Genomic DNA, 13,158 nt, shown 5'->3' on the forward strand with positions numbered 1-13,158 from the left:
GTTCCTGGGTGGTGTTTTTGTTGTGTGTTGTGTAGTTGCTGGTGAGTATTGGCTTCAGGTTGGGGAGCTGTCTGTAGGCGAGGACTGGCCTGACTCCCAAGGTCTGTGAGAGTGAGGGATTGTCCTTCAGGATAGGTTGTAGATCCTTGATGATGCACTGGAGAGGTTTTAGTTGAGGGCTGTAGGTGACGGCTAGTGGCGTTCTGTTACTTTCTTTGTTGGGCCTGTCTTGTAGTAAGTGACTTCTCGGTACCCTTCTGGCTCTGTCAATCTGTTTCTTCACTTCAACAGGTGGGTATTGCAGTTTTAAGAATGCTTGATAGAGATTCTGTAGGTGTTTGTCTCTGTCTGAGGGATCGGAGCAAATGCGGTTGTATCTTAGCGCTTGGCTGTAGACAATGGATCATGTGATGTGGTCTGGATGAAAGCTGGAGGAATGTAGGTAAGTATAGCGGTCAGTAGGTTTCCGGTATAGGGTCGTGTTTATGTGACCATCGCTTATTAGCACTATAGTGTCTAGGAAGTGGACCTCTTGTGTGGACTGGTCCAGGCTGAGGTTGATGGTAGGGTGGAAATCATTAAAATCTTGGTGGAATTCCCATCGGTCCAGATGATGAAGATGTCATCAATGTAGTGCAAGTAGAGTAGGGGCGTAAGGGGACAAGAGCTGAGGAAGTGTTGTTCTAAGTCAGCCATAAAAATGTTGGCATACTGAGGGGCAATGCGGGTACCAATAGCAGTCCCACTGACTTGAAGGTATAAATTGTCCCCAAACCTGAAATAGTTGTAGGTGAGGACAAAGTCACAAAGTTCAGCCACCATGTTTGCCGTGATGGTATCGGGGATGCTATTCCTGATGGCTTGTAGTCCATCTTTGTGTGGAATTTTGGTGTAGAGGGCTTCTACATCCATAGTGGCCAGGATGGTATTTTCTGGAAGATCACCAAAGGATTGTAGTTTCCTCAGGAAGTCAGGGGTGTCTCGAAGATAGCTGGGAGTGCTGGTAGCGTAAGGCCTGAGGAGAGAGTCTACAGAGCTAGATAATCGTGCTCTCAAGGTGCCAATGCCAGTGTATTTCTGAGAGAATTCTCTAGGCTAGATACCAGGAAAGAGAGGCCACCTAAGATGATAAATAGGGTATCTAGATGGAAAAAGAGTTATTTAAAAGGCTAGATTCTAAAAGAAGGCTTCAAACCTCACAGGTTTCATGCTAATGTTCATCACAACTGAGTGCTGGAACGTATATGAGCAAAACCAGACTGTTTTTCTGTGTGTGCAATTTTATGCATGCAAACACTTTTCAAGTATTGACACTTACTTGTTCAGGTGAGAGATTGGAGGCACTGTATGTGGAGGCACAGGAAAGGATGTGCAAAACCCAAGACAAACAGATTTTGCACAAGTAAATGTCATGTAGATGTTAGTGCATGTCATGGTTATGACAGTTTGGTCCCAAAAATCAAACCTACCTCCTTTATTTTTTCCCTATTGGATTGGTAGTCTAGTGCCAATTATTTTGAATTAAGACTATTCTGGGTTACACTGGGAAAAAATGGTTTTCCTAGTTAAGTTTACCTCAGCATTTGTGGTATTTTCCATTCTACCTGCAGGAAATTCTGTAAATACTATGGTGAAATAAATGTTAATTCTTTTTGTCACTAACTGTGACCTGCAACAGCCACCAAAACACAAAGGACCTGATCCGAGGCCCATTAAAATCAACAGAAAGATTCTCATTGGCTTCAGTGGGCTTTTGTTCAGGCTTTTATAAAAATATCACAACATTTGCGGGTACACATTTGCATACAACAAAATGGTGGCCATTTTTGTATGAATTTGTAGAAAGAGAACATTTTCTTTAAAACATTCCTACTTTTTTTCTGTTTTCCAAAGTTCCTTTAAATCCATTTTTCATTCTGCTTTGCAAATGGTCTGCTCCTTGAATTTCTACTTGCCATACATTTTGAGCCTGTGCTAGAAGGAAATACACATTTTACTTCTGCATGTATGCAAGGGATATAAGTGTACATATTTGATGCCCTCTTATTGCTCCCCTCTCATAGCAAATAGCTTATCCTTTGATCAGAGTATGCTTCTAATAAGAAAAAAAAAGTGTGTCTTGTGTTTACAAAGGATACCAGATTCACAGCACTGGAAACTGAAGTCAACAGATCAGAGACAGCATAAGATGTGTCAATAACTTTCTCAAATCCCCAAGCTATCAACCCATGCTACATTCATACCAGTAACTTTGACATGAAAAGTTTTCTATCCCAATACAATTATCTGAGTCTGTCGGTCTCATAGATCTCAATGTTCTAAAAACAAATAAAATATCAACATGGCCATGGCACTCTCATGCTGTTGGAGTTTGGCTAGACTTTCAGGAAACAACTTCATCCAGTATCAGAGGGGTAGCTGTGTTAGTCTGGATCTGTAAAAGCAGCAAAGAGTCCTGTGGCACCTTATAGACTAACAGACGTATTGGACCATGAGTTTTCATGCATCCATGCATACATCCGACAAAGTGGGTATTCACCCACGAAAGCTCAAGCTCCAATACATCCATTAGTGTATAAGGTGCCACAGGACTCTTTGCTACTTTTATCTTCATCCAGGTAAGCAGATGTTGAGATATAATAGCATTAAAATATGCTTGCGGGGTTGACTTTGGACCCTTACAATTTTATTGCCACTAGTGGATGGAGATCCGTAGCTGTACTGATGTCACGGGGAAAAAAATAATTGAAGGGACATAAAGATTAATAGTTAGATATAAAAAAAATCATAGCTACTGAATTAGTGAATTTCAGCAAAAGAGGAAAGACAAACCAGTCAGCTGAGTTGCTTCAAACATTTGCAGAAAGAGCTAGTATAGCTTATCCTGATTTTGTTATTTTAAAAGTAATTATTCCCATTTTCTGGAAGATAACAGAAACACAGTATCGTCAATCCCAAACATTAACAAAATAACATGCCAGACCTCAAAAAAAGTCATGAGATTGGCTTAAAAAGCATGAGGTTTAAAAAAAAAAAAATCTTTGCCTTCTGGTTACTGAGCCTGTAGAGTACACTCATACCACTTTTTCAGGCTTTTCTCTGCAACCATGAGGCCAGAAACTTTTTTTTTAAATGAAGCTGAGAGTTTTCAGCTAATCATCTGTTTCCAGGAACTGTTGCTTTAATAGTATAATAATACCTAACACTTAGATAGAGCTTTGCATCTCAAAGAATATGACAATCATTAATGTATTTATCCTCACAACACCCCTGTGAAGTAGGGAAGGGCTACTGATATGGTAAGTCATTGCTACAGATGGAGAACTGAGGCACAGAGAGGCTAAATGACTTGCTCAAAGCCACAGGGGAAGGCTGTGACGGAGCAGGGAATTGAAGCCAGGTCTCCCAAGTCCTAGCCTAGTACCCTAACCATATTGCAAAACTTGCAATAAAAACACAATAGTTAGCAACAAACTCATCTAGGCACAGGTGATGGTCTACAATGGGAGATGGGGCAGACTGAAAGTGTCAGCCAGTGGCAGTTCTTCAGTGCAGGGAGCAAGGGAGCGAAGCAGCAGGAATGGGTTTTCTACATTGGAAAGGGGTATTGTGAGAATAAACATATTAGAGATTGTGAGGCATTCAGATATGATGGGAATGGTAAATGGGTATTTAAGAGGGTGAGGGTGCAAAGGAGCTATAGGGTGTCATACTTGGACACCAGTCACCATTGTTATACACACAGTCATTAATTGTGAGTTCATATTGCAAAGCTAATAAGATACAGAGGTCTAAATTCAGATCTGATGTAAGCAAGTGCAAATCTACTAAAGTCATTAGAGTTGCAGTCCCACCTACAGTGTCTAAATTAGGCCCATGACTCCCTTCCCTTCTTTTCCTATTAAAAAATAGTTCCTCTACAAAGATTGATTTACCATATTAAATGCAATTCTGTATGTTAGATAAGGGGATAAAAAGAACAAATTGTTCATGCAGTTTTTGTTCTCTGCTAGCCCCTTGTTTTCATTCCTTCTAGATTTTTTTCCCCATCCCAAGTCAAGGTACATGAGTTCTTGTTCAGTTCATTTTCTGCTTACATGATAAACTTGTCAGTGTTTGACTGATTGGTTCTCTGGACATGTTCTGGTTCATTTGTAAGGGCATTTTCCCATTGCTTTGCTATTTCTAGCATGGGAGTCTCATTTTATTCACTTTAAAAACCGAGGTTATCGCAGCCCTGAATCCATATGTCAGAGTGAGGGTTGCTGGTGTGTAGGCAGCAGCTGTAATAAAATGTATAAACCTGTGAGGTAACATAAGCAAAACATTGAACAAATAGTAAGCAAACATGGACAACAGTTTTGTAATTCACTATGCAACCAGTTTTTGTTTCCATAATATTAGGAGCATTCTGTATACAAATAACAACATTAATCATTTATATAGCATTTTCCACCTTAAAGAATGCTAATGGATGTAACAATAATGCACACATAGCACCAGTGAAATATAGCCATCTCAGGACACCTCAAAATGGAACGCACTGGTGAAAGAAGAGCTGCACGGGTAAGGACTCTGGGACAAGACCTACTCTTATAAAAAGTGCTGTGGTAGCTTTAAAGCCAATGCCCAGCAACAAAGCACTCTGTATTTATGGTGTACCATGCATGCTGCAAGGGAACCAATTAAATTTAACAGAAGCCACGTCTTGTAATCTAAGAAAGATAAATGAGTTCTTCAAACTCATCTTATCTATTAATTTACAAGTTCGAGGTTAACGTCTAAGTGTAGGACCACACAGGAATTCTATGAGTCAGACTATGAGCCCTTTACTTGTCCTGGTGAACAGTAGGTCTGCTCCTGTGGGTAAACTGAGGTCAGTGAGACTACTCCTGTAACTGTTCACTGCAGCAAGCAAGGGGCTCACAACCTGGCCCTATTCATCACTTTAAACCAATGGATCCCAACTATTTCTTGCTGGAGCTGCCTCTTAGATTGAGCTAGTGGAGGAGTGCACCTCCTCACCCAAACTCCCAGAATAGTTCTTCGCTCTCATTTTCTCGCATGTCCTTTTCTGTTTGTTTTCTTTTCAGTCTCCCGTGTAGCCTTTTCTCTTCTGTGCATTTTCTTCCTCCTTTTCACTGCACGGTGACTGAAGAGATAGTGTAAATGACAACATCACATGAAGCAAGAGAGCAGAAGCTAAGCTGTGAAGAGGATTTTAAGGCAGTGTATGAAACTGTTTTTTGTTTGATTTTGAGAACAACCATTTAATGTCAATCACTGACTAGTATACCTTGGAATACAAGCACAGACTTTGTTAAAGATGCCACACTTTTATCTTTTCAATTAAGGGCTTAAGAGCTAACAATAAACATTTCTGACACTTCCTACTGGCCTTCCCAGGGAAGACTAGACTTTACATTCCTAACGTTTTGGAGTTAAAAGCCATACAGAAAATAAACAAAGAAACCATTCATGCCTTTATCCATCACCAAGAAGAAAAAAGGAGCGCAAGCCCAACTGTTAAAAAATCCTATGCACATCACCTTTGAGTGAGAGAGAGAGAGACAGACATACAGAGACAGAGACAGAATCGGGGAGAGGAGCATGGACTGAAAACCAAAATAAGTGCATTTAGTTCAAACTGTGTCAGAGACAGAAAGGGATGGAGGAGAAGCGGAGCATGGATTACACAATAAAATGTTCATGAAACAAACCCCACAACCATAACTTCATTTTTTTCCATTTTCAAATTATAATAATACATAGCTCTTATCTGTCATTTTTATCAGTAGATCTCAAAGTGGTTTGCAAAAGGGGATAAGTATCATTATCCCTATTTTATAGATGGGGAAACTGAGGCACAGGAAGTGATGTGACTTGCCTAAAGTCCTCCAGCATGCCAGAATTGGGACCAGAACCCAAGTCTCCCATTTGCCAGTCCAGTGCTCTGTTCTCTAGATAGTGATTTGAGACCAGCTGAGCACTCAACTGTAGAATTATCTTCTTTATTGACATGAAGCTGGCAAAGTTGGAGACTCTTTTTGTTTTGTTTTTTTACAAGAAACTTGAGTTTACTGACTAGGCGGATTCTCTTCAATGCTCCCAAGTTGAGAATTTTCAGGCTAAATGAGAGAACAAATAAATGTTTCTTTGTTCCAAAAGGATTTTTACTGTGAAAACTACTTAAAGAAAGGGGGGTGACACTGAAGAGATCCAGTTATTTCATCATGGAATGTTTGTCAAGACACATCTCAGGGGTCACATCTGCTTTGATAAAATCTAGTTGCACATGTCCCGCCTGGAACTTTTGTCAAGCAAAAGCCCAGTTTTATTACACACGAGACTTGGAGTGAAGAAGCCCAAAATGGAAATTCTCACCATATAGGACTAAATATTTCTTATGAAAAGCAATGTGATAGGAATAAAGCTAACAGATGTCATTTTACTGCCCAAATATGATGTGATGAAAAAGACCAAGGTGAAGTAAATTGGACCTGAGTTCCTACATGGTTACTTCAGGAAAACCAAAGGCCTGACTTTGCCCCATGAGTTATGGTAAGGTGGGTAATTTTTGGAGATTGATACTATTGAACTACTGTAAAAGAAAGACAGTTATATTGCAAAATTAACACAAAAGACTGAATTCTTTGGAGTAAGAATTGTTCTCCTACTCTATACATCTGATCCTTCAATGAGTTCTGATGGCAACAGAGCTCTGCAGGACAGAGGAGCCCTTCTGCCTGGAGCTCATTGCAGGATTATGGTCTATAGTTGCACACCACCTCCTTCTATGGAGCCCTCTAGGTGCTATTGTAATGCAAATAATAAGATGCAGTTGTAAATGTGTCAATGTTTTATCCACAGACTCTACTAACCGAGACTCCCTGGATATGATTGAACGGTGTATATGCCTGGTGTGTCTGGATGGCCCAAGTGGGGTGGAACTCAACAATACAAATATGGCTTTGCAACTTCTACATGGGGGAGGCTATGATAAAAATGGTGCCAATCGCTGGTATGACAAACCCATGCAGGTAAAATCTTAATGTACTTGGACATGTAATTGCTCTGATACACACTAACAATGACATATTCAACTCTCATGTGTCAGGGCTGATCATCACAGGGGTCCAGATGGATACCCATCTGCATGCCATAGTAGGCCACGTACATCACAGAGGGTTTTCATTTCCTTTGGAGTATCAAACATAGACCACGAGCAAAGGCAGGATAGTCAGATGGGGAATCAGCAGAGTGAAGGGGCGGGGGTCATAACAGCATGTCAAGCAAGAGGCTGGGAAGCACTGGCACTGAGACCAGAATGGCTTCCTGCCCATGAGTGACGGCAGACAAGGGAAGCAAGACCTACTTGGGGAATAGGAAGTGTTGCAGTGTATAGTGTGTCCTTTTTAACACTTAATCACTTGCAGAATTCATAATGCTACTTTTACCCTTGTAGCTGAGAAGAGATCTATCTCGTCTACATTCCAGAATGTCTTTACCCCTGACTAAAAGAAAGAAAAAGGGTTAAATTAGGAAATCTAGAACAAGAAAAAGGATGAGAGCAGCTGATATTTCCTCTCCTTTTCAAGTCTTTCACTTTAACCTCAAGCTCTCCCAACTCTGGTCCTAGTGGACCTCTGGAGGTAGCAGGTTCCAGACATGTACAAATAACACAGCAGAGAAATAACAATGTCATCTTGCTATGTTGCTGCCATCAGCATATTTGCTTTTTCCTATCCAAAGCACAGTGCATTCAGTACATTATCCTATGCTTATTATTTATGCGATGGCATTTCCCTTGCTAGTTTGTTGTGGGAAGAGATGGAGTCTGTGGCACTGTGTGTGAACACTCCCCTTTCGATGGGATCGTCCTGGTACAGTGCACCGAACATTTGCTCAAGCACATGTAAGTCCTCTTTCATTATTAACATAACAGGACAGCATCCAGGTGTTTTTTTACTCGAATGCATTAACTGGCCCTCTTAAGTGTTAAAAGAAATGAACGTACCTGAAAACAAAAAATATGGTATCTGCTCTAAACATACTGGGATCCTCTTGCAGAGTGAAATTCATCCCTATGGCTTTAGCCCCACTTCACGTTTCCCACCCCCGCCCCCGCACCCCCGGAACAACTTTCACACTCTTAATTATGGTTCTTTATAACTGGAATCGCTGTTTGCACATTAGAAAGCATTGAAACAGTTTAGGACTTTCATTTTCCTCCGCTTTTGTTTAACGGACCAAATCCTTGATATCAGTGGGAGTTTCACCCTTGGCTTTGCCCCAACAAGTGGAAATGGACCCAAGTAAAAATCATGTGTCTAAAGACAACTCAAACTGATCGGCTCTTTGGAGTTACTCTTGCTTTACACTGGTGTTAAGTGACATTAAAATTAGGCCCATTGCATTTATATGTTTTTCCCAGCAAAACAGAACATCTGTAATATCAGAGCTTACTCTGGTTTCTCCAGCATGTCAGGAACTAATGATTTACCAAGAAAATGGCTACCACACCATTCGTAAGAAATAGGTTGTTACCATGTCCCTTATGTATTTTCTCTGACATGTTTACAGGAAGGAAAGCTCTAAGAAATTAGTCAGAGCTGATTCAGTGAGTGAGCTTCCTACTCCAAGGAGATTGAGATGGAAATGCTCTCCAGAAATTCAGGGACACTTAGCATCATCAGCAGAAAAACTTCAGAGGTACGGCAGATTCCTGGACTTTTCTGAACTGCTTCAAGTTGTGAGCCACCTAACAAACAACTAATTTATTATACAGCTCGATCCCACCCACTGCTAAATATCCTCAACTCCCATGAAAACAAAAGGTGCTCAGTGCATCACAGGATCAGGCCTTTAAGGCTGTACGGTTAATACAATGCAGTAGGAACTGCACTATCATTACATTCCTTTCATGTAAATATAGGAGAAGCTAATGATAACTACAAATACCACTGGAAATAATTTTGATACAGCATTCATTATTTACATAAAATGCGAACAATGGCCTCTATTTGTACAGGTATATGGTTTGATCTGACCCAGACATAGCCACGCCTGTGGGAGAAATATATTTAGGGGAATTGTAAACAACTGGTTTGAATAGACAATTTGAATTCAAGCATTTAATTTGCTTGTACCTACACTGTTACTACAAAGGCCAGTTCTTTGGAGCTGGATTTTCTAGATCACAATGGATATGCACAGAATTTTTCACGGTGACTTTGAATGACAAAACTTTTTGGAGAGAGATTTAAGCTTATTGTTTAATTTTCATCAGAAAATTAACATAATGTACACATGACCAATTTTAAATCTTTGCCTATTGTGATCCCATTAGGTAAGGCAGCACTGGTAACAAAGTGTTTAAAATCTAAGATCTAATATGAGAGGCATTAGCTCAGGCCAGATACCAAAAAAAAAAAAAAAAAAAAAAGATTGGTTTTGTTTCTAAATAAACAAAAGGTGACATTTCTTTGAAATGGGAGTTCATAATAAAATTAGGGCCTGCATTAGACTTTTAATCTATTCATTATTTAAATACAGGTGCTTCACTGACATGTAATCTAGAACAAAGAAGAGCATGTTTAACCTTCAGGAGCAGAATCGCTGGGAAAAAAAGTGTTGAACTCAAATGAGCACAACTACATGAGTGTCACAGCTCATAAGCAGTGCTGAAGATTAAAGTTGCATGTTGAATAGTGCATGATTAGAGACTGCTAGTTGAGAACAATTTACTGGTTGCCAAGTGCCAGACATTAGACTGAAAACGTCTACCCAATAGATGCTAGTTGAGATATGTGGTGAACAGTACATGGGAAAAATGTTTTCTAAATATTGCTTGCAAACCACATTATATGGGAATCTTGCATTTTCCTCTACAACAAATGCCCCTGCTTGTTTTCTAGGATAGTAAACAATCTAGATTTTATTGTTTATACATTTGAAAACTATGGAAAAGAGTTTATCAAGAAACAAAAGACTAGCCCCGATGCCTACATTCAAGTAGCACTTCAGCTGGCATTTTACAGGTATGTTTATCAAATCATGGGATTAATATATTGTGAGCACAGATTTACAATTAATCAGTAAAACAAAGGGCTCAGTTCTGCACCCAGACAAACTTCCATTGGCATAAAAGGGTAGATCTGCTGGATGGGGTCCTTAAAAAGCAGGATGGAAACCCATAATAGTAGTCACTTTGTTCTGACATATAGCACCCTCTCATATGGTACATGTTTGTTTTACAATTATAATGGAACTATTTAAATCAGTTAGAAAAGTAAGCAAAACATCCACAGTTACTGCAAAGTTACAGGGCCTATAGTTTAAAAAGCTGAAGGGAAGCAAATTCTCATTTGCAGATAAATCAGAGAATGGTTACAGCCTCTTGTCTGTCTATTATAATCCAAGTTGTAGCTCAGATTCAGCATATAAAATGTAATGAAAACAAACTCAGTCCTGGGCTTCTCTAATAATGGTGTGTAATTACAGGTCACAATCAAGTCACCCAAAAGCTTGAAATGAGTAAGCACATGACTGAGTAGACTCTTTAGCATAAAGGAAGTCCTAGGGAAAGAGTACAACCTGTCTAAATAGGCATAGGCAGGCTGCAGCTGTTAATACATAAACAAATGATACAGACCCTGCCAGGAATAGTAGACCCAGGTGCCACTCCCCTTCCTATATGGGTTTGGGCCCAGAGGTTCTGTGCAGTGCACACCAACATCACTTCTAATTTATTTTTCTGTGCAAGGAATCAATGACTGATTGAGCCATAGTTAAAACCCATGAGCACAATCTATTCCCCTCCCATCCTCTCGCTTCTCCATCTTATTTTACCACTCCTTCTCTCCTCATTCATCCCATACTCCACATTCATTATTGCCTTCTCTCCACCACTCATAGTCCCCCTTTCACTCTCTGTCTCTCTCACTCTCTGTTTCACTTTGTCTGCCCTCTCTCCCACCCCTTCCTCTCCCTGTCCCAAACAACCTCCCCTCCATTTTCACTGTGTCGGGGGGCAGCAGAGAGGATGGGCATAGAATGTGGCAGGAGCTGCCCACCCCTCCATAAGTAGCCAAGGGAAAGTGAAGCCCTAGACCTCTGTTGGAAAGCAACAAACAGTAAGCACCTATCTGTGCATGGCATCTGCCGGTAGGGGGTGCAGCTTGAAGCACACTGCACAACCTGCCATAATGCCCTCAGTTCCCCATCCACAGGGAACAACAGAGACCTTCTGAAGAGATCTCAGCAGCATATAGGGTTGGAGCTCCACTGCAAGGTAGTAGTTACTGTTTATTTCCCCCTGGACAGCTGTTGTTGGGCTTCCCCCAGGCAAAATGGGCATCCCAGGGTTTGACACTAAGAGCTGACCTTGGTTGCTCTTTTTACTCTACTAATCTCCGTGGCATTCCCATTGTCACAGGCTCTCTTATGGACTCTCAGGACACTTAATGTCCCAGGGTAGTGACCACTTGTGGGGTTTCTTACAGTAGACCCATTACACCAACAATCCCTAAACTTATCATATTAAATCCTGAAATGGTCTTTCACGTGACCAGATGCCAAGCTTGTTTCACCCACTTTGTTAGCTGAAATCCAATAATGCCAACAAAGGACTGTCTATAGCTTGGTTATGAGAGCATGGTGGGTCCCAACTATAATACAAATTTCAACTCTGCTGCATAGATTGGGGGACAACTGAGCTATAAGACAGCCCCTGATTCAACTGTAGTATAGACAAGCCAAAGTAATTTGTAAGTTATTTTCAGTGGAGATACCAGTAAGTTCACTGGTTGCAAAAGCAGGGGACAAAGGACTGTAAACAGATGGTAACATGCTCATTTCCATGTACAGTTCTGCTTGTAATCTGGGTTTTCACCTTTGGCTCTAAATCTGAAATGGCATTCATTTCCTCTTTTAATTTTCTGTGACATACACACACACACAGAAAACATGCAATGCATTTCTTTCTTGTTTTAAATAAAACATGTTCCAATCTTGTACGTAAATGATTAATCACACAATTATTTTATCATGTGGCACCAATAAAACACTCCTTGAGATCTTTCAGTAAATTCTAGTTTTATTAGCCTTGTTATTACATACCAAGTAATTTTTTACTAGCACTCCATAAATAAAATATATTCAACTGTACACAGCTCTTTGTATTGAAAGGGCCATAGTATCCATCTTTTGGCAATTTCTTATATAATTCTATTAACATTAAAATGAAATATTACACAAAAATAAAATCAACCTTGTAAAAATAAAACGTACTGAGCCTATTTTTCTTTTTGCCGTTATGATTCCCTGAAACAATTACTCTCTGCTTTTCCTATTTCATTCTCTCAGATGCCACAGGAGACTTGTTCCTACCTATGAAAGTGCTTCCATACGCCGATTTGAAGAGGGAAGAGTCGACAATATTAGGTCTGCAACCCCAGAAGTTTTAGCTTTTGTAAAAGCAATGATTGATGACAAGTCATCTCTACTGGTACGTTAATCTCTCTCTTTTGCTTTTATTTAAAACAGAACCAAAAAAATCACGCTTCTCTTACCTATAGACAAAAATGTAGACCTCATAGACTATAGTCAGGTAGAAACTCATTTCTGTGAGAACCAGACCTTCATGCTAAATATGAATATTCATTTTATTATCTGAGCACCCAAAAGCATGATACAGATAATTACACCATGAGAAACAGAATCTGTCTCTAAACTTACTTAACAGAATCTTTTGTAATTTACACCCGCACAGCCAAATTCAGCTCTTTGGAGGATTTCACACTGAACTTGAAAGTTCAGGGTCATATACTGCACACTGGATTTTAGTTGGTTTGTTTGTTTCTATAGCCATGCTTCTGCCAAACATATATAGTGTTTATCTAATATGCCCAGTCAGGCTAAAACTTCTGAGATTAGATGTTTATGTCTTGGTCATGCTTAGGAAACAGCTTTCCATAATGCACTGATAGCCACTTTCTGGAACTGCACTCTTCAGCTGCCTCACGTGCAGATTCCTCCTGTACACACTCCATCCGCCTACCAGGGATATGAATAATTTGCACTGGCGGGTGGGTGTGTGGCGAGATGCAATTGCCAGGTCAGGGAGTGTACATGCACAAACAGGCTTACCCTAAGTTT

At 40.2% G+C, this 13,158-nt stretch overlaps 1 protein-coding gene across 1 annotated transcript in view; it reads left to right on the forward strand.

Annotated features, from left to right (window-relative positions):
- The window catches only part of CHAT (choline O-acetyltransferase), a 46,666-nt gene that overhangs the window by 23,415 nt on the left and 10,093 nt on the right, over nt 1-13,158 (forward strand). Inside the window, exons 8-12 of the mRNA XM_054035848.1 lie at nt 6,871-7,040; nt 7,815-7,915; nt 8,584-8,712; nt 9,918-10,040; nt 12,367-12,508. Of these exons, the coding sequence (XP_053891823.1) occupies nt 6,871-7,040; nt 7,815-7,915; nt 8,584-8,712; nt 9,918-10,040; nt 12,367-12,508 (665 nt within the window). The remainder of the gene's footprint in view (nt 1-6,870; nt 7,041-7,814; nt 7,916-8,583; nt 8,713-9,917; nt 10,041-12,366; nt 12,509-13,158) is intronic.

The sequence above is a fragment of the Malaclemys terrapin genome, chromosome 7, assembly GCF_027887155.1.
Source record: "Malaclemys terrapin pileata isolate rMalTer1 chromosome 7, rMalTer1.hap1, whole genome shotgun sequence".
In the NCBI taxonomy this organism is placed as follows: domain Eukaryota; kingdom Metazoa; phylum Chordata; order Testudines; family Emydidae; genus Malaclemys; species Malaclemys terrapin.